This window comes from Pantherophis guttatus, chromosome 6, assembly GCF_059756535.1.
Source record: "Pantherophis guttatus breed Tessera chromosome 6, ASM5975653v1, whole genome shotgun sequence".
In the NCBI taxonomy this organism is placed as follows: domain Eukaryota; kingdom Metazoa; phylum Chordata; class Lepidosauria; order Squamata; family Colubridae; genus Pantherophis; species Pantherophis guttatus.
Genome location: NC_142068.1, coordinates 45,872,575 through 45,898,653, shown reverse-complemented (window position 1 = coordinate 45,898,653; position 26,079 = coordinate 45,872,575). Strand labels below are relative to the sequence as shown.

At 35.9% G+C, this 26,079-nt stretch overlaps 1 protein-coding gene across 4 annotated transcripts in view; it reads right to left on the bottom strand.

The window, feature by feature from the left end:
• Positions 1-26,079, bottom strand: part of ARMH3 (armadillo like helical domain containing 3) — a 133,913-nt gene that overhangs the window by 87,812 nt on the left and 20,022 nt on the right. For all 4 annotated transcript variants that reach the window (XM_034439907.3, XM_034439909.3, XM_087872817.1 and 1 more), the window contains 8 exons: positions 23,782-23,857; positions 21,070-21,163; positions 18,980-19,081; positions 15,952-16,010; positions 14,666-14,731; positions 13,119-13,188; positions 12,316-12,376; positions 10,604-10,692 (listed from right to left, as the gene is read on the bottom strand). In XM_034439907.3, the coding sequence (XP_034295798.1) occupies positions 10,604-10,692; positions 12,316-12,376; positions 13,119-13,188; positions 14,666-14,731; positions 15,952-16,010; positions 18,980-19,081; positions 21,070-21,163; positions 23,782-23,857 (617 nt within the window). The remainder of the gene's footprint in view (positions 1-10,603; positions 10,693-12,315; positions 12,377-13,118; positions 13,189-14,665; positions 14,732-15,951; positions 16,011-18,979; positions 19,082-21,069; positions 21,164-23,781; positions 23,858-26,079) is intronic.

The following is a 26,079-nucleotide window of genomic DNA, read 5'->3' as shown; positions in this document are numbered from 1 at the left end:
AAATCTCAAACAGCCTCAAAAACCCCGCAAATGGGAGCTACACAAAACACATTTCAGACATAATTTTCTGGAGATTTGGGGGAAAAAACAAGTTGGAATATCAGGGAGGGATTTAAAATTTAAAATTGTAATAATGATTGGATTTGGCTAAATTGGAAATTGCCAATCGGAGTCCAACTTGCTGTTCTGCTAAGAAGAAAGGAGGAATAAGGTCTCATTAATTCATCTCCTTACTTGACTTTCTCTGCAACAACTTTCTCTTTAGCTACTAACATCCTTCCAATGTTCTTCCAATGGGAGGGAGTTTGACTGTCTATCAACCCTTCTTAAACTTGTACCTAAACTTGTGCTCTTGTGGCTCATTCTCCAAAGGCAAACTATATTTGCCCAAGTACTATGGGAGGAGAACTACTTTGTAGATGGTGAGACTGAATGGATAAAAAGTGATAAATTGTAATATTCCATTTGTTTTTTCTGAGTTGACTTTTATCTTTTCTTGTATTAATTTACACTAACCTAAGCATGGCTCCTTCATATAACAGAAATACAATAGAGCACATTTTTACCAGTTCAACCAATTAGGACACGGTTGTCTCCCCATTTGCTTCTCTGAAAAGTTATGTATCAGCTATAATGATCTCTGGACAGTTTGTACCAGGCTTGAGAGGCATATTAAAGGGGAAATTGTAGGAGAAATATGAATCAATAAACTTATGCAACTGGTTTTAAAACATATTCTATTTCCTTTTGTGGCTGGTGTGCCCATGGGGAACAGAAAGCCAAAATTGTCCTAAAGTTAGCCAGCTCAACTCATATAACTACATTGTTAATTATTTTAACCAGGGGCAGAGGATTTGCTACTTTGACAGCATGGCTGCCATATGTTTCTTTGAAAGAATTTCAAATAATCTTGATTTCGCAAACGTGAGACTATAAATTAACTTTTGACTTCTGTTAAGGAGTTCATTTGTGGCTCACTGTTTTGTTTATTCTGGTGTTTTTTAGCTTGTTTTTATTGTTTGTTTAAGAATAAATGTTTTCTCTCTGGAAGATTTGAATATGTCGTGACTTATTTTGTGTTGCTGGTCAGAATCATCATAATAACGAGACAGAAAACTTAAGTATATATAGACCACAGAAGAATGTATTCATTATACATGCATATTTAGCTATTCAGAATGGTTTCAGTCTCTGATCATTAACAACTGGCAGTATGAAAGAAGACAAGAAGAAGAAACATAATCACAGTAGTGACAGTTGCTGGTATTCTTTGAACTTTTAAAAATATCTAACATACTAAGAGGAATCTAAAGTGATCTGAAAAGTCAGTGGGAGGATAAGAAGGATCCCATATTCTAGATATAGATATTGCTATAAATTAAGTAATCATATAAGTAACAGACAAAATAACCAAAAACAGTTAAATCACCTTAATTCAAAACATCATTTGAGTAAACATAACCAAGGAGAGAGATACAAATATAATAACAGACAAGATTGTGATTAGAAAATCACAAGCAAACAAATACCACATTTCATCCTCACATGTGGAGAACAGAGTATCACCCTCTGAGCATAGTGTGTTCATAGCAACATTAATTTGCACAAATGGATACAGGATAATACTGTGTCACACAGAGCACTATGCTCTTCTCATCAATAAATCCAATTTGATTTAAATGCTTACGATTGTGAATAAGACCTTAATACCATATTGATTCAGGTCAAAATAGATTTTTGCTCGTATTGTGCTTAAAGACATCAGACTTCAAAGCAAAACAGCAATTCCAAATAGTCTCTCCATATAGCAAAGATGCAGTTAAAACATGTTTCCAAGGTAACTAAACTTCCATAGCAAACGTTGCCATCCAAGGCAATCACTACTTGGGACTAAGACAGCTGCCCTGCGTCTCTGTGATAGCAGTTTATTGGGAACTTCTCCCAGTGGTAGGCATTAGGTATGTTTTATTCAATGGTTTAGCTTAAAAAAATTCATTGTCAAATCATTCAGCCAAAGAGTTGGAATGCTTCATATTCTACAATCAATAGAAACTTTTCTTCCTTCCATTCATATTTTTAATAATTTGCTTCCAGCAATTATCCAATAGACAGAAATCACAGGCTGATAATTTGTTCTAATCCAGTGTTGGAGAAATGTCACATGAAACTTCTGGATCGCAAAGTAATGTCTAAGGAATATTCTTTTATCTGTGCTCAGTTTGGTTCACACTTCATTTTCCTCCAGCAACATTTTAGGCATTTCATCTCCTGAAGCAAATCTGATAAACAATTGACCCCTCCGGGGATTCATACATGATCCAATCCAAGGCCACTGTTGCCATCTCACTCCAAGTGGTGATTATGGCCTTAGTTGAGCTATGTACTAGAGCCTCAGGGAAAATCCCAAGCTCTCCCTGAAATCCTACTTGGTCCATCAGGGACCTGGCTAAACTGATAAATTCAGAGAACACAAAGGAAAAGGATATACCTTCAAACTTTTATTAAAAAATAGTCCCAACATAATTAAGATCTGAATACACCGTTCTTGTGGATTTAGTGAAGAGAGAAAAAAATGTGATAGCATTAGAAATTGGGAAATATCTTTCAGATACAGTTTAATGTAATCCGGACTAATTGTCCCAATGGCTTTGGAAATACACTTCTATTCTATTTGTTCCCAGTGTCTCTATCACCTATTTGCTTCAAGGCTGAATTCATGGAAGAGACTTTGAGCACGAGAAACCTACTCTTTGTATGCTCCCTTCTTTGAAGGGTGTAATTGCAAAAGGAAGCAGCAATTTTTGTTGCAGAAGAAAACAAGGACTTTGGAGTCCTTTGATGCAATATTCTTTCATAATAAGAATTATCTAATAAGGGCAGCAAAAATACTTTTCTATCAAAAGTATGTTTTAATTTATTTAAGGCGATCTAGTCGCTCTAGGTAGATAGGGCTCAGGGGAAGATTTACAGGGCTGCTGTGTGGACTATGCTGGCAGCTGTCAGATAAAGTGACTCAGATTCATTCTGAGTGGTAGTCTAGCTGTTCACGTCATATGGAGGCACCTGTGGTGCAGTTTTCACAGTTATCTGTGACTTTATTAGTCCTGATGAAATGGACTTAGTCCTTCAAGCTGTGAGTTCAATTACCTGTGGTACAGATACATGTCTCTTCTGGATGGTTAAGGCTTCCCAGGAGTGAAATGTAATTGGAGCCATGAAATATTTAATGCCTCCTTGTGGGAGGGTGTGATGTCTACAGGAAGCAATCATCCACCCTTTTGAGGCCGTTGGTGTACCCAATGGAACTGGACACTTTTCATCTAGCCTCCAATCTTACAGTTATGGGAAACGTTATTGAAAACCTGGCTGGTTTGAAGTTTTAGAAGGTCCCAGAAGAAACACATTATATGGACTTCTTTCAGATTTGCTGATAATACTGAGATGGCACTGGTGGTTCTCACAATAACTTCTGAGATGAGGCTGTACATCCATACTGGGCCTCCTTAATCTCTCAGAAGATTTACATCAATTATGTCATCTTTTGGTGGCAGCTCAGGGGACTGGATGTGAAAGGTAAATTATTGTTCTAGTACTTTTCCTCCTAATCTCCCAGCAATGGCTTTCATAGGTAACCATACTGCTATCAAGGCTAATAACCATTAATTCACACGTCTTCCATGAAGTCACCCAACCATTTTTGAAGCCAGCTAAGCTAGAAGCCAGTACCACATCTTATGGTAAAGCAAGAAAAATTTGTAGAAGGTAATGGGCCCACATAGGAAGCTGTGGTATTTAGTTTAATTGAATTAATTACATCTCTTATCCAATTTCCTTTTGCTGTGATAATGCCAGAGGAAAAAATACAAAATAGCTAGTTTTTCAGTCAGTTGTTATCCATAGATTTTTATTTTTTAAAAATTGAGATTGCTACAAACTTTGGACTAATTTATAGATGGGCACTTCCCGTTTAGCACAAAGGGACTTTTCCGTTTACAAATATGTACTATCTCTCAGCACCAACCATTCAGGAAAGCAATACTGAAGTCTTGTCTCTTTCAATAAAATGACCTAGGAAAACAATATTTTTTTCCAACTGCTATTCTTTCTAATTTTGCAACACTATCCTAAACTGAAATACATAAATCAGCATCACATTTCTTTGTAGCATGAAATTACTATTTTGTTATATTACACAGATAAATGTCCACCACAAAAGAAGCATAAATGTTACACATCTTCTGTATGCAAGACAGGTTATATACAGCAGAATGAAGAGGATATATCCTGCTTTTTTTCTTCTAAGCATCAGATTAAAATTTTGGTATAGTCAAATGCAGATCAGATAGAAAGCTCTGCTGAAAAGATTTCGTGTAGAAATATGGTTTAAAAATTTAGCTGCAGTGAACCCTGGGGATAAAGCAAGCTAACATTAAGTATTAGGCTACTGGATGCTGTGTCTCTTAATGCAACTTCCTCATAAAATCCTGTGGAAAGATTTTCTGCTTGCTTCTTGAAAATCACACTCCAAACTTCTTACTCATATAGATGCCCTACATCTTGAAGTATGAAAATACAAGGTGGCAAAAGCAGGAAGCTAGACTCTGGAAAGTTTTTACCTAATCTATGCCTCAAAACTTACATCATGTCAGCTGTTGCCTTAGGCCACACTCACCTATTAGGGAAAAAAATGAAATCTTCCTAAATGTATTCTGCCCATGATTTATTAATAAACACTTCACCTGAGAAGAGGATGAGGGAAGGAACACCACAGTAATTGACTGTGCAGTTTTTAAAAAAATTTGCCATCTTATTCAAAAAGGCACAAGACACTGACTAATAAAAAAGTTATAAAAATCCAGATTCTGGCTGAATATTAAGAAAAAAAGCAAGAGCAGATCACAAACCCCAAACGAAGATCCCTGCACTGAATACAAAAACTTGAAGATCTAAATGGCTGTCTGCAACCCTATGATTCTATGAAAAAGTAGAAGTCAGAGAAAGGCCCATAAAATATAATGGGAGAAAGGTTAGACCTGAAATGTGTCACTAAGATTAATTGCTTGAAGTGGTAGCATTTGTTTTGAGGTCTCGCCAAGTCAAGAGAAGGAAGTTAAAGCATAAGAAGCAAGCCGACATGGATGTCAACTGGATTATGCCAGCAAAAGGACCATTTGACCATTATATTCAGGCATTTAAAGAGATATGCATAGAATCAGAAAGCATCAAGTTTAAATACTGTTAAAAAGTACTACTTTTTCTCTCTTATGACAATAATTACTAAAAATTTGCGTGGTATTGTTTTTAGCAACTCTAGGGCAAGAAACACATGAAAATTGAAAGTCCTTATATAGGCTTAAAACAGTTGTGGAGAAGTGGGGAAAACAAAAATAAAGATAGAACTCCTCAAAATCCAAAGAAAGAAATGCAAAAATCTAAGACCTATTCCTGCAATTTTTAAGCTCTGCCTAAACATGAAATACTGCTTCTAAAAATTTGCCCACTTCAGTCTAAATAGGACAAGATCTCACAGATAATGCAGTAATCACATTAAACTGTATGACTCAGATCATAGGGCATATATTGCCTAGAAATGTTCATTGAATTAAGAAGCAGTAATCAAGGCTAATAGTTCTGAAAACTAAAAAAGGTTCATTATTAAATCAAATTAATTTATTATAATGAACAACTTTTTAGCAAAGTTAATATTTCAATGCTTGCATTTACATTGGTTAAGACAACCACTATTAAGAGGTAGAAAAGAGAAAGGTGCAGAAATAAATGAAGTTCCTAAGGGAATAATAGGGATTTGTTGGGATACAAGAACTAGCTACACTGAACCCCAAATTGCTATGTAAGTGTTCAAAAACACTGGCTGAGAGGGGATTATTTACAAATTGGGCCAAGCATCAACCACATCCTACAGGAAGAAAATCAGACTATCAGCTTCTTTCTTATGAATAAGGGCATCAAACCTTCCCAAGGAACAATTTACCACAGATCCAGAGAGACAGCAGGCAATTAGGACAGGATACAGTTTACACTGGCAGGCTGATTGTCAATTGATCAAGAAAGCAAAGACATTTTGCCAAAGGTGAGTTGAGAACTGATTTTAAATCAACACATCCAAACATATCTTATAAACTAAAGCTGAGACACACTTGGCCATATAGCTTTGGAGGTAGGAAAAAGTTACCTTTGTTATGGATTACCAGATAAGTGTAAGAAAAGGACGTACATGAGTGTGAAACTTGACAGCTGCATGTAAAATGCAACTGAACCAGTAACTCCACTGATAATCTGATATACTGGGGGCTTCCATGCAATAAAGCTAATTGAAGCCCAGGCTTAATTGTAGCTTTTATTACATGCTAGATATCATGTTCTAGAATGCTTCAAACTACAGATAGCCCTCAACCTACAACTGATTGAATAACAACTACTCAAAATTATGATGGACTTCAAAAATAACAACATGTCCTTGAAATTATAACTATAACATTACCCTCACGGTCATGTGATCGCATTTGGTCATGTGATTGGCAACTGGGTCACAAAACCAGCTGCAGCATGCTGTAGTCGTGTGACAGAGATGACACCATTTTTAAAACGGTTTTAATTAAAAAAAATGCCAAAAACTAGCTATTGGTATACTGGATTTGCTTAATGACTGCAGTGACTCACTTTACGGCTGTCATAAAAATGGTCACAAAATCGAATCCAGTCATGTTGCACCTTGATTTACGAATGCAACAACTTACAACCAGAATTCAGAACTCCATCATGGTCATAAGTTGAGAACTACAGTAGTTGTATGCTGTCTACACCCTTTTTTGCTTTTTCTTGTTTCTATAAATCTCAGTCTCGCAAACCACCCATCATAAAATCATAGAAATATGTGTTCCTGACAGAGAAATATTAGAACAGATTGGAAATTCTGCTGATACAGAAGCCAGCACAAAATATCAGAGTCAATACTCAGGCTAGCCAAAACAGTTTCTATGATGACACATTGCTTATTTATTCTAATTTGTTAAATGTTGCTTTCCGATTAGAATAAAATATCTAAAGCAATTCACAATCAAACAATGGATTAGTCCCACAATTATGTGAATAAACCTCTACCTGATAAACATTTCCAAGGATCTGTAGTTTTTCTAATGGAGGAGATTGTAAAGCATCTTGATTGTTTTATATCTAAGTGTTAGTCTCCTGGCAGAAATTCCTGATTCCTCTTGTCTCCTGATCTTAGCCCAGAACTCTATTCTCATATCTTGGTACAAAGCAAGGCCTGTACAGAGCCCCATGTGAGCCATTCCAAATTACTGGTCCTTGTGTTTCAAGGCCTCTGCCAGTCACAATCTCCTGTCTGTCTTTATTTCTCCCTACAATTTTCTCTTTAAGTTGGTCTAAACACAGCCTTCTTCCTGTTCTGCCTATAGGGCAGTGATGGCTAACCTTTTCCAGACCAAGAGCCCAAAACGTACATGCGCGAATGTGCATGCGCATGCCCAAACCCCCAAAATGCAATGTGCACACGGCCCAGTGCATGGGCCCCACCCCGTGCATGTGCGCCCCCCCCGCACGTGCCCTGCCGCCTGCACATGAGAAGCAAAGACCCAATGATCAGCTGGCCAGTGGGAGGCACCCATGGCGGAGCTGAACTGGGGCAACAGCTCTCCAGGTTCCAGTCCTTTACAGATATAGCCCCATAGTTCCTGAACAAACCTGTAAGAGGGATTAAAAAATATGTCTTTATTAGATTAATATTTTAGGATGTGTTCTGGTTGCTGTAGATTAAGATTTGCTTTAAATTATGGATGAATATGTGCTCAGTTCTATTCTGAGATATTATTTTAAATATACTGTTTGTTAGTTGTTTTAGTCTTATTAAAAGGAGTCTGAGCTAATTTCATTGTATTGCATTGATTTGTAATTATTGTATTTTTGTTTTCTTCAATGCCTTGATAAGTGCATTTATTATTATTCATACATTATTCCAAAAAGTTATGGCTATCTTGGCAAAGAATGTTGAATGAATTACCAACAGTTATTCAACATAATCTACTAAAAGGTATAACATTAAAGTTAAAATAGCTGTTATTTACATACTTTAAATAGAAATAAATCTGGTATATCACCAGAAATACAATTTTTAAAAGCCTGCATAAATAGAAAAGATCTACATACATTAACAAGCAGACCTTAATAATAAAAAAACAAATGAGATTCTACCACCAAAAAGGCCCTCTTCTCAATAACTATCTTACTTATGTCTCAGCACAAGGTAAATTAAAAAAACCTTTGAAGCAGATCTGAGAAATTAAGCAGGTTAATTAATTGAACTGTTTTCAATCTTAGTTTATTTTCTAAATTCTTTATTCACACACATTCATACACAATTTGAATAAAAGTATATACAATAAAATACAAAATAAATAACACTACATAAACCTTTAAATTCAATTAAAACAGAATTAAAAGCCAGCTAAAAGCCTGGAAAAATAAAATGGTTTTCCACCTGTAATTAAAAAGATGCTAGAATGGATACCAGTCAAGACTCTCTAGGAGGGAATTCCATAAACGGGGTATACAACAGAAAGAGCTCTGCCCCCCACCACCCCGCCGTAGAGATTCACCTCAACTAATTTGGTGAGGGAACTTGATAGAGGGTCTCTCATTAGATGTTCTTAGGATCCAGGTACAGTACTACCTGTATGCAAAGCTTCATGCAACCATCAAAAAAGAAAAAGTCAATCATATCTGATCTAGATTCTTCCTGGCCAAACTAAACTCAATGACTCAGTGTTAGGCCACTGTTTAATGAACGTAACTAAGATGTCAGAATTTATCCATTCATTACTCCAATACAAATGCTATGAAATGTTTTGAACCTTGGAAATTAAGTAATTATGAAGAAAGCCAGCACAATCCATACTTTCTGATCAATGATGTGACATGGTATCAGCTTTTTAGAGAGAAATGGAATAATCAGTACTTAAATCCAGTATTTTACAGAAAAATACTATGAATTTCAACAATGAGACACAAAAGGAACATCTACATCCAGTTGTCTAGATACAGATAATTTTTGTCCTATGGCTATTAAATCCTATTATTTCATTATTCTATACTCCTTACATATTTGTTGTGTAAAGTATGCATTCACTTAGCTTTAACTTAGAATTAGATTCTGCAAAAACTACTTTAGGTAGCATTAAATATAGCAACATCTTATATTTATCTTATACATCTTATACTTTTTATCTCTAATATTTAGAGATGTGAACTGTGATGCAACATTATCTTATCAGTTATATCATTATCCTAAGGCAACTAACAGAGGGCAGCAGGGAATAAAAGGCAACAATTATAGAGTTCCCAGAAAATCCAGTTCAAACATCAGTTCTATCAACTAGCTTCCCAATAATATGCACAGAATACATGTAGAAACCTGCTAAAGGAAATATTCACAAAGGAAATATTAATTAACTTATGTAGATCAGAATATGGCAGCAGTTTCATCTATTTGTACAGAGTTCCCATAAGAGAGACTGCTAGCCAGCTATCCACAGTATTTTTAAGAACAAAGCTTTCGAAAAGCACTACCAGGAAGAAATTCACTGAAAACCTAAATTACAAGTATAACGTACAGTTCCTTAAACATAGGCAGAATGTCTGGGCTTTTTGAGAAAAACTTAATTAAATCATGGAAGACTTTTGTAAAGACAAAACAGTTAGTTGTACTCAAAAACTTGTACTACAGCAAGGAACAATGACACAAAATAAGAGACTAGCTAAATCTACTGGAGCAATCTAATTCATTTCCAAAATACCTGCTAATCTCTGAGAATTAAGTTTTAATATCCCCCATCTCACTGAATGGAAAACATCCATTCAGAGCATAGTATTTGACAGAATTGCTAGGCAAAAGCCTGCCTGCATCCCTTTGTAGTTTTCCATATCTTTGAATATGCTGCCAACAATAAAACAGAAAATATGTCATATTAAAATGTCAGAATACAAAATCAGGAAATTTCCTTTTCCAACTAATCAATTTTAAGAAACAGCATAAACTTTCATGAACTACAATTCACTTCATCCAATACCTGCAGCTCATAAAACTTTATGCTTTTTCCTAAAACGGATAGATTAGAAAATGTACTACCAGGTTCCTTCTGATTTTTTGCCACCATAGGTTAACATGGCTCTCCTCCTACCATGTCAGAACACAGTTTCAGTATGCTGAAAACACACACAGGAAAAGAGCCTAACAAAACTGCCATCAAAATGGGAGCTCTGTGTTGAGGTGAAACAACTACAGCATTTCGATTCTAAAATATGAAACTTATCACAGTAGATCCCATAAAAAGGTTTCTCTACATGGAAAACAGTCTCGGCACTAACAAAAAACAAAGCTAGAATTTAAAAATATTATTTCATTTTCCTTGACTCTCCAAATTGCGTTTACAGGTGAAATTACCTACAGTCAAGTACTGGAATGTAGTATATATTAGCATTGCATTTAACGCTTATTTTAAAACTATGAGCACTGACCCTATGAAGGAATATGTCAGCCCTTATGACAATAAGACTAAAAACGTACCTGACCAGAGTTCCCTCCAAGTGTAATGAAGTCTCACTCTGCACTTTTTCTGGTAGCAAAGCAGCTTGTGTACTATTTGAATACAGCATCTGGAGCAAAAAGAAAGGAATCCACAACATAATCATGAGCGAAGAATTGGGAGTGATCCCAACTACCTGTAAAACAGTACCTCAAATTATCAGTATGCAATATTCAGGATACCAGTATAGCACTGATACATGTGGAGTTATTAAATTTAGTTAGTATTTAGTTGGAAATCTGAAATCTAAAGGGGGTTGAAATGTGTACTTGAACAATATTCCACACAAATAATCTTAATTCCAAGAAAAGTTAAATGAAATATATTAACAGCTTTTTTTTTTTGAAATTTGGAATTCAAATCAATCAAACCAAGAATAGTGCTTCCAACTAGACTGGAGATAATATTAATTGGGTTCACATCAAATGCAAAATATGATTTTTATTATTTTGGCTACATGTATTGCATGAACCCAACCATTAATATTTGCAAATCATGATTTATGGCTTAATATGTTCCCTGAACTTAATCAAAAATCGTTTGTTCAATAAATCATGATTAACAAACTGAGGCTTACCACATTATATTAACCAGATCATTTAGATTAACAAAATCTATGCCCATTTATGGAAGTTTAAAAGCTGCAGCACTCTAACACATCACAATATCATATACTCAAGAGTTACTAGAAAATCACCCTGGTTTACCTATAATGCTAAACTGTAGCATTGCTTGTTTATTTGGGCTTAATGTGATATAGGATCCACCGGGGTGAAATGCTACCGGTTCGCACTGGTTCGGGCAAACCAGTAGTAAAAAAAAAAGCTAAATCCTGCACAGCTGTTCTCCCCACTCTCGCTGTTCTACTTACCTTGTTAAGCCTCCTTTTCCTGCATGAAGCGCATATTTGGTGTGTACTGTGCATGCGCGTGCAGCATGCATTTGGTTGTAATGTGCATGCGTGTGCGTGCTTTTGGCCCGCACTGCACATGTGCGGGCGCACTATGTGCTTTTGGCGCACACTGTGCATGAACATGCAAAGCATGCATTTGGCATGCATCATGCATGCGCGGGCAGCGAACTGATGGCAATCCGCGTAGGATTTCACTACTGGGATCCACTCATTATGGCCTAAAATTATGTTATATGAAAATTACTGAATATCTGTAGGGAATCTCAAAGATGCAATACATGCAAAGATTCTAAGAATATTTTTGAACTAGAGGATTTTGAAGGATAGAGTGGAAAAAAGTTCCAAAAGCAAAAATAAAAAGAGCTTTAGCTAGCTGCAGTATAGGAAACGCTTGTAAGCTATTATTTCTGCCAAGGGGATATTAAAAAATACTGAATGAAAGCCTGTCAAAACTTCTGCGCCTGCCATATTCAGTTTTCCTTATTTTGAAAAATCTATACATAAATAGAAAGTGTGCATTCCATTTTCCAGAAAGGTGTCATGTTTAATTTTGTACCAAGGAGAGGATATATCAGCTTCTGTTTACTTAGGGATGCATTGAAACATAACATTTGACCAGAGAAGATAACAACTATCATATTACGTTAAATAATTTAGGAAAGAAAAATGGGGACTCAAATCATTTTTCTTAATTTTTTGATGGATTGAACAGAAACATCATTGTTTGGAATTTTGAAGAGCTCTTAAAATTAATTAGAATTTCATGTAGTTGTTACTTACACATAGAGATCCATGGGAAATTCTTTCATCATGTGCGTTATTATGAATTCCACCATGAGATCTACAAAAAAGTGATACAAATATTTTAAAATACAGGATTTATAATTAGTTGCCATTCTAACTGAATTAACTAAATTCTAAGTTATAACATTCTTGGCTAGTGTTATCCACTGTTAACAATGGCCTAGATATAACATTATGTACAATGATTCCAAGCTATACTTGTTGGGAAGAGAGAAATCCTACAGCGTGTGCAGTAAGGAACTAAGGGACAGGAAATATAGCTATAATTTGGAAGAGCGGAAGTCTTACCACATCACCTACACTCAGAAACATTTTACTCCAATATACAAACACATTATATTTATTCTAAGTTGACAAAATAACCCAAATAGCTTTGCTAGTTTTCCTCTATCAGTATTTTAAAAACTATAACATAGAGGAGATCCTAAGGATCCTTGCATTCAGTCCTCCATAAAACCTTTTCTACTTTATTGTATTTATATACAGCACTCGCCCCATATAAAAGAATTTAACCAGTTATTCCATTACGATCTAACAGTCTTTCAAAATAAATATATTCCCTCACCCTTCAATTAGTTTGGAATGGATTTGTCTAGAAAAGCTTTTACTTCTTGGCAAAAGAAGGAAGCATTAGGTGGGAAACACAGAACTGCATTATATTGGTAAATGAAATACATTTCAGAATTGGCTTATAAATATTTTCCCTCCTGTACCAATCCTTTATCCCCCCCCCCCCATCTGTGAAGAAGCTGTTGACAAAATCTGGCAGATAGACTTACCCAGCACTGCACAAACTAGAGGTCGACAGGGAAGATTCTTATCAGCGGCTTTCTTCCTGTGTCTCATAGGCTTCAAACACATGAAGATGAATTAGTCAGAAGGAATAAAGCAGTGATTACCAAAACTACTAGTATTTTCCATATAACTCAAACTACTCAGAAAAGGATGGTTTCATCCTCTCGTATAGGTATCCATAGCTGATCACAACAGGGGAAAAATCATTATGTTCACACGATGACATCATCATGCAAATCCAGTTTTTATCTGTTAGCATCCTGATGTCAGATGCAAGTATGTAATTTTGGGAATTTCTGTGATAACATCATGCTGCATATTACTTCACTTCCTCTTCCTGCAGACACTGATATGCTCTTCTACCCCACATCAGTTATTTTGTTCATTAAGCTTTAAAGCAAAAAGGTAGCTTAGGTAATTGCAATACCAACCAGAGTAGAGACAAAATACTGAGATAGTTGGACAGATTTTCATGTAATCACTATATCTTTATCTATCAGCTGGAAAAATAGAAAAAGCAGCTATTCACACAAGATACATACAGGCTGCCTTTGCCCAATACACTTTGATTAGCTGACTCAGAGAGGCTTTAACATAACCCAGTCACTGAGTTAGAATACATTAGATCTAGTTCAAAACAGCTCAGGGTTGTCTGTGCTAAAACTCACTTTCCTTTGTCAGTTGTGTTGTAAGAATACCAAAGAGAGTGTTAACAAAGGTTTAACTTTCTTTGTTTATTGCTGAAACAAAATTAAATCCTACAGTTGCTCTAAAAATGAGTGCTTTAGGAATTTCCACTCTTTCTCCATTCTGTTTTTAACTTTTTCTTCCTGCAGTCACATAGTATAGGATGAAACAGAGAAAGAAATTAATGGGGTTAATAAGTGTCCCAACTGCTTCGAAAAATGGTAAGAACAGCAGAAAGTGACACCTGAAATAGCCGGGAACCCATGAAAAAATCCCATGGGATAGCAGTTGATTCCATCAGCCATATTAACTTAACTCAGCCTTGAAAATATACATACATATATATTATTCCCTAATATCTCTGTAGATCTAGTTGTCTCTCATTGCCTCAAAGCAAATTGCTCTCCACTGTGTTCTACAAGCTCACCCCACTCAAGAAATCTTGATGAGGCTGCTTGACCATGACTATGAGCCAGTCTTGCACTCTGCAATGAACTACTGGAATAGGGGTGGGAAGATTAAGAAAAATAAGACCAGAACACCAAGTACACTGAACATTCACCAGAAACGTTCAGATATTTACCAACACCACCATGCAAATGCTTAATACCAAAGCATCTGTTTTATTTATTTATCCAATTTATGTGGCTAAACATCAAGAAGTGACTCTGTGTGGCTAACAGAATTAAATTAAAAGTTAAAAAACACAAACTAACAAAGGTTAAAATACAAAGCAGCTGAAAAACATCAAACTCAAATCACCAATACAACCAAGAAGTGAAAGAGAGAAAAAAACCCCAAGGCTGACTTTGACCTAACAGAGTTCCTGATCAAGACAACTTACCATTCTGTGGAGGTTTACACGAAAATTCATATTGTCATCATGCAGAAAAGCATTAGCATACTGGTCCTATGGAAAAAGAAAAATAACCAAAGTTAAGCAAGATCACACATTTTAACATCAAAGTAGTATTGAAAGACAACATTTATGAATGAAACAATCAGAAACATTACTCCTGGCAGATAATTCAAATGTATTTCTCATCTAGTTGACTAATTATGATTGTTCAAGTTGGTTAACGATCACACGGATCTCCTCCAGAATTTCCATCCCAACCTGGTCCTTCAGGCTTTCCTGCAATACATCCATCTCCACTGCAACTGGATGTACCCACCTTGCTCCTGGTTATCCTCTTCTTCTCTTTCCTCCCACCTTTCCCAGTATTATAGACTTCTCAAGAGAGCTAGATGTTTGCATAGTATATTAAAGTATAAATTGAGCCTGGTCATCTGTAGCTGAAGTGAAAACCCTGAATTGATTTTTCTATGAATTAAGTTTGTTTTCTTAATAATCCTTGGAATTCTCAGGAGTCCTCTCCAATATCAAAATTCAAAAATGTCAATACTCTTTTCTACTTCTTCAAATATCAAATTCTGCTTTCATAAATGGGGGAAACCATTGCCTTCATAATTTTGATATTTGTAGGAATAGACATATCACACATCCACTACTTCAGTGTATCTTTATTGACAGTTCTAAGACAGGTTGCAGTACTTGTCATTAGCTTGGTCTTCTTTAGTATATAATTTTAGTCACTTTTTTTTTACTGTACTTGCCTTTTATTACTAGTGTTATCAGATTATTTACATCTTGTGCTACTACATTAATGTCATCAGCATAATGCAGGTTTATCAATATTTCTTTCTCCATTTTCTTCCTCCAGTATTTCTTCCAGTATTTTGTGAGAGAAAGAGTATTTGAATATGAACAAATACTCTTTCTCTCATAAAAATGGAAAGAGGAAAGCACCATTATACTTCAGAAGTTTCCCATTTCTTACTGTAAGTTTCCTTTCCCAAGCCTCCTTGTCTAATAAGGTGAAAACAGGACCTCCTTTTATATGTGAAAAACAAACAACGGTGTCCAATATTACAGTCTTGATTTTTATCCTAATAAAAGTTGTAGCCAGATGGGAAATATGTTTTCAGTTAGCCAAATCTCACCAAGTGATTACTTTTCAAAACTGCAGTGATTATCGTTCAGTTTCAGAGATGGAGGAAGATAAAGGAATGCATAAATCCTAAGGGACTGATTTTTACATGTGCTATTAAGATGGAGGAAAAAATTACCTCTGCTATGCAGGTTAAGATAATCAGGCAGAGCTTTCCACTATGGAGTCGGTGTTCATCTGCAAATGAATATGAGGACACATATAAGCCATCATTCCTTAGCATGTGAAAAGATCAATATGAGAATCAAAAATCACAGAAATCTATAAGCACAACAGAGCAAGAGGGGATACAACATAGGACTTCAAAGCTATTACCTAGGATCCCACAATAACAACAAGGATTTTGTTATTTTTGCTTTTAACCCTGGAACTATCTTCTTTTTATAGTCTTCAGCGCTAGTATTTTCCACTGTTGAAGAGATGAGGAGTCTTTTGACTATCAAACAGTACCCAGCATTCCTGTTGGCACCATACTACCGTAGGAGCAGGTTCTCAATGACCCACCCAAATGAATCCTGATTTAATAAACCGGGAATTACATGACTTTCATACATTTGCACACTGCTGTTTTGCTCTAGTCTTCCTGCTGAGAAAGCAGACTACCAATCTATATTAATCATAACTTCCTTAGACAATCTTAATTTGTTGCAACATCTGGATCATTTTCTACGAATACATGTGACTGTAAAGCTGTATATAGGCACCTTTAAATATCACTAACACACCTGACCTCCACTGATGACAACTGAAAAACAAGCTAAAATGCTCTTTTTCCAGGAACAGCAGCTCGAGAGATCCATAATACTTTAGAGTCTTGTTATCTTTTCACTGCAAAATCCAGAGATTTACTGCTCAGGTGTCACAGTTAAATCTCATCCTTGGGGATTACACTGCATGCATTATTCCTTCATGCCAAGCATTTAACTTTAGATTCCTGCAGTTACATACTAGTGATATGTTTATTTACCAGCATTTTCTTAGCTACTGTACATAACTGCTTTAAGCAGTGCAATGCTTTGTGCTTTAGCACTGAAGCAACTTTCCAAGTCTTAAATGCATTATACAATAGCATCCTTAGCATAAGTCCCCTAAAAACAATGGCAATTTTGACCCTTTCTTATGGGTGAGAAGAAACAGTGCAGACTATTCTATGTAGTTACGTATTTGACTAGAATTTCCTTTTTCTCATTGTCAAACAAAGTAGAGACTATTAACAAATAAAAAACACCAACATGATAATAGTAATTAGAGGATTCATTATAAAGTATTGCCATACTAAATATTTCAAGAATTGAACTAAGCATCAATTTTGAAAACTCCAACCATCGTGGCAGTCACTCCCACTTTTCAATATTGTACAGCTTTCAATACTGAACTATTATCATACTCCCAATTAATATAAAAAAGCACAAATAGAATTTATAAGCATTCTGCATTTAAACAGAGAGCAAATGAAAACTTGAAAATAAAATTTAAAGCAACCCATGACTTGCAGAAATTACTGTTATAACACAATATAGAGAAAAATGTTTAATGTCTACATACATAGTTATTCAAACTGCAATGCAAATGTAAAAGGAACTGCATAATGCTACCTTGGTAAGTTTGGGGACTCATCACATCTACTTCTATCATTTAATTCAATGGTGTAGCCTGGACATTACAAATCAGGATTGGTTTAACCAAAGTCGGGTAAATCAGAATGTTCAAAAACACTACAAGCAGTAACTCATAGTTAACTTTCTAGAAATCAACCAGTCTGAATCTATGATTTCAGATGGTTTATAATTCCCATTTTAATGATACAATATCACATATCCCAAAATCCTGGTGTGGTTTTATAATTAGATCACCAATGCATGATGGTGCAAAGCAAAAACAACCAAAATGCAAACAATTAAAAAACATGCTTCAAGCTTATCCACCCAGATTTGCTTTCTCCTTCCATCTCATCCTTCTTGGCAATATTTTTTCCATGACCACTAATGTCTATTTCAACTCAAAAGTGCAAAGCAGACGGGACAATCTGACCGCATATGCAAAAAAAATAAGCATAAACTTTTATAGGAATTTCATAGAAAAGCAAATGTGATTCTCTAAAACAAAACCCCCAAGGAGAACATATACTACTTGTTTAGCAACAATCAGAGTGATTGTTCACAAATCCAATATTACTGAATAGTAGTAAAAAAATTATTTTTGAACAACACGCATACTTAACAAGTAAATTTTTGCATCTGAGCAATGCATGCCAGAGTGAGAAAAATGACAAAGAGAACTTTGTCTAATTGAAATAGCAGCAACCAGAAGTCTCTCTTTTTCTCTTTGTCATATGGTTCATTTAGGGACTTTTTTGCTTAACAACAAAGGTGCTGGCATAGGTTGTAGTCATTAAATGAGGACTGGCTGAATTCTACATAAACATTCACCATTTATTCTGAAAAATGTAGATTCAGTAAGGAAACAGACACGTATCCCACTAAAAATGCTGACACAAAAAATGCTGACACAATATCCACAGAAACTGTCCGGGGGGGGGGGGGGGACGGGGACACAGACTTGAACAGATATCCCCCAAAAGACATAAAAGGCAAAAGAAATTTCATTACTATATGCATATATTGGCATAGACAAACACATATATTACTACAGACTGTGTGTGTGTATAATACACATGCGCACATAGATGTAGAAGTATTGGATTGAAGAGGTGAAGTAAAAACCCAAGAATTGAGAACTTTACTTCTCTGAAGGACTATTCGCCTTATTCAACAAACAATCAAAATAATATATGAATACAGCCAACATAACATAAAAACTGTAAGTTTGCCTGTGCATGTTTGTGCACAGGCCATTGTGGCTTAGCCAGTTAAATGAATATAGTTATCCATCCACAACATATAAGATGTGAATCACCATTTTACACATTTTCTTCTATATTTGGGTTTTCTCTCCTTCAGCATCAAAGCTCCTTGATTTCTTATAATTGTCATCTGGCAATAAAAAATCAGTTCATACTGTCAGTCTGAAGAAATTTATCATCCATGATGAATTAACTAGATTGTTTTATGCAGTCAAATTAGTAACAAGCTTTTCCCCCCCAACTGATTTCAGAAATGCAAATCTGTATTGATACAGCTGCCTACCTTTGGTATCCTGCATGACAATAGAACTGTATTTTAAGAAGGTTATCAGCAGGTTGCTTGTCTGCACGTCAGCATCTAAGGGCAGCTCTACAGTGCTTATGACTGGGAAAAATCAAAGAAGGTTTGCTCATCAGTAAAACTGAACCATCCTGAAATCCCTCCGAGTGGAGGCAAAGCAACATGTTTCTATTATTAAATATTACAAACATTTCTCTTTGCTTTATCGATTGTTTATGACATCAGGCAGAATCATTGTAGATTATTAACTTGGAAGTAAGAAAAATCAAGCAACATTGCCATTGGAACCCACAAACAATGAAATGGGGTCACTCCCAAATAAAGCACATTCCCTTGGACAGGAATTTTGTTATGGTTGTTTCTTGGCATTTGTGAAGTTATTTATTATTTTGTAATGCTTATATGGTTATATTTAATTTTACAGTTATTACTGCTCTGGAGGCTGCTCAAAAATTAGATATGATTAGAGCGACATAAGCCCAGCATAAATGTGTCACAAATAGATACTATCTGTGGGACTGCCTGTCTCTGAGGCAAAGTCATCTGATGGGACCTAGGAGGAGTGGTTTTCTGGGACAGCACCTGCCCTTCGAATAATTCTGTCCCCCACCCCATCCCCCAATTTGGATGAGTCCAACTTTGTTAGTCTTCCAGAAAGCTTTAAAAACCTGGTTTCTCCCCAGGCAATGGGGCAGGATTTCATATGAAGCCATCTTCTGGGAGATGGTATGCATGTTAGATAACCCAGGCTGTTTGTGGTCTAATATATTGGTTATGGCTTTTGTTTCTTTTTTGTATATTTCTTTTAATTCTAATTATTATTTTGGGGGGGGGGTGTTTACTTGATGTGTGCCAACTGAAACTGTAATGGCACAGATTTGGAGCGCACAATAAATCTTCTAAATAAATATTATTAACCGTTATTAATGTGTGGTACAAGTCAAAACAATGTAACTAATCCCTGGCAGCAGTTAAAGTACTGAGGATCGCAAGTACTCTGGGCTATATTCTTCAAGATATAAACTGCCCTTTGACTTTGAAACGGCCATATCTAATATAAACTGTAAAGCAAAATATTGCTTTATTCATCTGCATTTTTATGGCACAGTATAAGTAAGAATCATCCTGGCATGCTTTTTTTTTTTTTAAAGGGAAGTAAGAAATACTGGGGAGTAAGAAAATGTGAACACATTCATTGGGTCCCTGAAAGTACAGAAAAAGGATGAAAACCATAAATAAACTCTATATTGAAACAAATAAGAATTCCTTTTACAACATTAATTAATCTCCAGGAAATAGGAAAGTAGCACTCTCTGTGCATATTTACAACAATTTGGATTTGTCTATGTTAGAAAATGAGAGGAAACGAGAGTTGAAGGTATGCACACAAATTTTGCCTGCTGCATTAAAAAGTGTGTGGGCAGATATATTTGCAATGAATAATATGAAAGAAGCTTAAGCAGCTCTCAACCCTTAGCATCATATAGAATACGTACAGAGAGAAGTAGAAGACAGAATTCTTTTTCAAAAAAAATCTTAGGCTTTTGATATCCATGGCAACGAAGAATTTATCTTCTCAGAGAAGAATACTCTTCTACCAGGATGCCAGAGTGACCTTAATAGCAGCTATTACAGGATAAGATTCCATTCTCACTTAAATGCTTATAAAGTTTTATGAAATATATCTTATTTTTCCATTAAGATATCTGTAACACATAAAGCAGTCAACACGCACAGGGCAACTACGCAATCGGATACAGACAACTGATCCTATTATCTAGGATGGCCATCTACCTTTTCATATGCACAACTGTGTATGTGATGCCAGACTAAGGGCAATGTCTTATCACATAAAAATAACATTCATAGAGAGATTCTTATTTGGGATTCTTAATCACAATTCATGATTAAGCCAGATAATATCATGCTTCTGTAAGCTATTCCTGACAAGGATTTCTGCTCGGATTCCAGGATCTATAAGCCCTTATGCTTTTCTGTATAAAAGGGCCATTTGTTCTCTTCCCTAGAGTACAGAAATGCAACAAGCATGTATAGAAAATAGAACGGCTCACCATCAGAAGAAGGTGGTGTGGTTCCAAGTGGAGTAACGGGTGTCGTTGGAACTGGGCTTTCTGGCATTGTCACTAAACCAATTTCAGGATGACTCTAGGAATTAAACATATATCCGAATAAATTTACATTCAGTGATGCCTGTACTACCTTAAATATCCTTTAGTGCAATTTCACCCCATTCCTGATATTGCAGCTATTTTTCTTCTACTATCTTATCACACCTGCAATCCTTGCTAGAATCTGACATTATTTTCATGCGTATAAGAAAATTACTGAAAAGCTTTTTAAAATTAAAAGTCTCTTAAAATTAATCTTCTTACAAAAGTTGCTATGAAAGCAATATTTCCTTCCCTCTTCTTCCATTCCCTCTCTTAATATATTCCTGATTATACAGCAAGTCAATGCATCATGTTGCTACCCTGCTGCTTAACCCAGGTGTTTCAGGAGAACACAAGGCTATACAAATATTATTACTGTTACCTGTTCTGCCTGCCTGCTTCTACTAGTTCTTTCTACATTTATCTCAGCCAGGAGCTCCTCATCTAATTGCTGATTTAACTATAGGGTTCCATTTGTAATACTGTCATCCATAAAAACAGGCAAGACTTTACATCAGCATACTATTCTACTTTATGCTCAACTGTGAAATAATGAAGTCTGTCTTACAGAGTACCTTTCATATCAACATATTTCCAAATGTTCTCTCAGCAGCAAGCAGATTTGCAATGCATTTTGGAATTACCAATCTGTTTTTAATGGTACAATATTTCATGTAAGTTCACACAGGGGCCTGCTATGGCAGAAATTTTGAAAGCTGGGTTTATTAATGGATTCTGCACTTATAAGGATTAACTAACATTTTCTCAATTTTTGAAATTAACCTCTGAGGCTAACTTTGAAATAAGCTGTCCATTGAAAATAATGCACACAAATGATTCCATTTCAATAGTTTAATGACTTGGGTTCTCTTATAATCAGGTTTTATAACTCTTCTTCCAGCTAAGTGTAATAGCACCGCCTAGCAGCAAGATACTGGTGTGGCAATTCTGAAATTTAAGCTTGCACTAACTGCAGCAATTCCTATATTGCTCAACTGAAAAAGCTTTACCCGACGTGTATCCTGCACAGCATTGCTTTAAAACATCCAGGTCATACAAAAATGAATAAGCCGAACAAAGCAACTCTCATACATAAATTATTATCTTCATCATAGCTACGATCCCAACATCAAACAAAACATGTATGTAAACTACTCACATCTTTATGCTAGATTTATTATTTATAATACAGTGTTTCTTTTTAAAATGACACAGTACACCTTGAAATATTTATTTGGAGCAACATAAGTACACTAGCAGCATGATTAAATTTTGATTTTATTCAGACTCATTTAAACCAGATTTGAACCAATATTCACCACATATAAACATCAGCTAAAAGCACCCAAGAACAAAACTCAGAATGGCAAATTTTAAAAAAAGCTATTTTTGCAAGCTTCCACAAACTCTACATAAATAAAAGAAAAATAGTGGAAATTGATCCCTACCAGAATTTTCAAAACACTTTAAATGAAGGAGAAAATATTGTATAGTTTTGGATTTTAATCAGCTGACAGATAGCTTGAATCAAGACATTCACGACTATGTATGATATTCTTGACTCGACTTAGGGACAATTTTATATGTTCCTGGTCTACTTATCTTCCCTTACTTTCATAAACATGACCTGAAGAATTCAAAAAAGAGTGAAGTACCATTCTGTACAACACTGGCTTGTTGTGTAACATATTATAGCATACATGCTAGCCAAATTTGTAAATAAATTCAAAACTAACTTCTTTCTTGATTCAGTAATTCATCATGATATTTGTTAGATTGAAATCTCATCTTTTGTACAGGAATACAAAACAATACTGTATACTGAATGCATCTTTTTCCTATTTATCCCCACAACAGAACCCCGTGATACAGTTTGAGCCGAGACAAAGTGCCTGGCCAAAATCACTCCCTGATTTTCCACAGCTGAAGTGGGACTAGAACCTAAGTCTCATGGGGCCACTCCAACACTACAATCTCTAGACTACGCTGGTTGACCCACCCCATTTTGGGCTGATAGCTGCATAGATATTTGATCAGCCTCCTGTCTTGGGGGGGTGGGGGAGCAAACAGGAATGCTTTAAATATTCCAGTTAAAGGAACATATTTTCCAACTTCCAAATCGAAATATTAGCAAGTTACTGAGATCAAACAGAGCACTTAACAAATACACAAACAGGATGAGTTTAAATCTCTGTTAAAGCAGCTATCTTCAAAGGTCTAAGCCACTGATGGCAAACCTATGGCACATGTGCCAGAGGTGGCATCCAGCACCCTCTCTGATGGCACATGAGCTGTCGCTCCAGTTCAGGTCTGCTGTGCATACACGCACGCCTCCTGCCAGCCAGCTGGTCTTCGGTTCTCTGTCACGCATGCGCAGGGGTGGGGCTCGTGCAGGGTGTGCACGCATGCACAGGGCAGGGCGCATCAGGGGGCCATGCACACATGCATGGGGGGCAGGGCACATTCGCAGAGGCCAGGCATTTGCATTGCATTTTGGGGATTCAGGCACTTTGGGCACTCGGTCTGGAAAAGGTTAGCCATCACTGGTCTAAGCTATTTTTCAATTTGGATTCTACAGACTCCTCAGACGTACAAAAGTGAATTGTACTACACCTGTGCCAATACAGTGATAAAGTTTCGATTCAAGTGAACAGCTTCATAAAGAGCCAAAAGGATAGCTTCATTAGTTCTATAAAAAAGAGCAGAAGAGAAACACATTTACTGTGGTAATGGAATTTCTTGGAACACTTTGCCAAATTACAGTAAGGGGAAGACGTCATTTTGGACACTCAGACTGACAAAACAAAAGAACCCACAAATCAGAAACATGAATCATTTCAGAGTGTTTTCTCATATTTATTATAATGTTAATTAGCCATTTTGTCATACAACATAATAAACAGTATTGTGTAAAAATAGTCTTTACATGGTGAATCAAAACATTTAAGAGATACAACAAATTACATTATGTACCTACCTAGATCAATTAAAATAACCCTGTACTTAAATAGGAATATGTTATAAAATACGTTAATTTGTGATAAGAAAGAAGCAAATAATGCATTTTATATATCGTGGGCAGAACTGTCACTAGAAATGACTGCAATAAGGTGTAACAATATGGAGGAAATCAGTGTGGAATCAGTTCTGTCTTTCATGCTAACCAACAGTTCGAACATTTTTGGTTTTATAAACCAATCAACACTTTGAATTGAAATCAGAAACACATTGACAACTAGTGCATTTATGCAGAATTAGTGAGATGTTCTATTGTTCCCACCATCATCTCAGCATACTATACAGGTAGTCCTCGATTTATGACCACAATTGAGCCCAAAATTTCCATTACTAATTAAAACACTTGTTAAATGAATTTTGCCCCATTTTACAACCTTTCTTATCACAGTTGCAATCACTGCAATTGCTAAATTAGTAAGCCATTTGTTAAGTGCTTCCCCATCGATTTCGCTTGTCAGAAGGTTGCAAAAGGTAATCACATGACCCCAGGACACTGCAACCATCATAAATATGAGTCAGTTGTCAAGTGCCCCAATTTTGATCCCGTGACCATTGAAATGCTGCAACACTCAAAAGTGTTCAAAACGGTCATAAGTCACTTTTTTCAGTGCCTTTGTAACTTTTAATGGTCATTAAACAAATGACTATATGATGAGGATTACCTACATATCAAATTACTGGAAAATCTTCAGAGGCAGCAACCAAACAAAAGGCTTTACCACAATCTAACCTCAATATTCCAGAAATGCGGTAGTCCTCTACTCATTCATTTAGTGACCATTTGAAGTTTAAAATGCACTGAAAAAAAAAGTGACTTGGGACCATTTTTCACCCTTACAACCTTTGCATATCGCCATTGTCACATGATCAAACTTTGGATGCTTGGCAACTGGCAGGAATTTATGATGGCTCCAATGTCCTAAGATCATGTGATCACTTTTTGTGACCTTCTGACAAGCAAAGTCAATGGGGAAGCCAGATTCACTTAACAATCATGTTACTAAGTTAACAACTGCAGTGATTTGCTTAACAATTGTGGCAACAAAAGTCATAAAATGGGGCAAAACTCACTGAACAAATTTCTCACTCAGCAACATAAATTCTGGGTTCAATTGTGGTCGTAAATTGAGGACTAACTATATGTGCATTTTCAAAAGTAGTACAGGTAGTCCTCAACTTACAACAGTTCATTTATTGACTGTTCAAAATTGCAACGACACTGAAAAATATGACATTACTGTTTTTCACAGTAATGGTCAAAAGTGTGAAAAATTGTCATAAGTCACTTTTTTCAGTGTCATTGTAACTTTGAACTGTCGCTAAGCGAACTGTTGTAAATTGAGGACTACCTGGATAGGATTCATCTGCATTCTTCAACTCATTTACTTATTAAGAGTGCTCTGCTGAAATTACCATGTTTTGAGACAACAACTGTCTTACTTAGCAATGGAAATTTTGAGCTCAATTGTGGCCATAAATCGAGGATTACATACATTTTGAAATTAAAATGAAACTGAAAGATTTCTCATCCAAGAGGCAGATCAGGCCTTAACAGATCAGGTGCAAATTTCAATGTGCTTAGTTATATTTGGGGTGCTGGATTAAGGTGACTGCCTCTTTTTTCATGCACATTCAGCAATAACTATATAGCAACAACTATTCATAGATATAGCTCTCCAAGCTGGAAATGATAATGATGAAGATGTTATCCATTCAGTCATGTCCGACTCTTGGTGATTTAGTAGGCCAGGTCTCTCCACATCTTCCTACCTTGCACTATTTCTCTGAGCTGTTCTATGCTCTGGCTGGTGTCAGCTTTGATGGTGTCCAACCACCGGGTTCTTAGGTGACCTGGTTTCCTTTTACTGCTAACTCTTCCAAACATAATTGCTT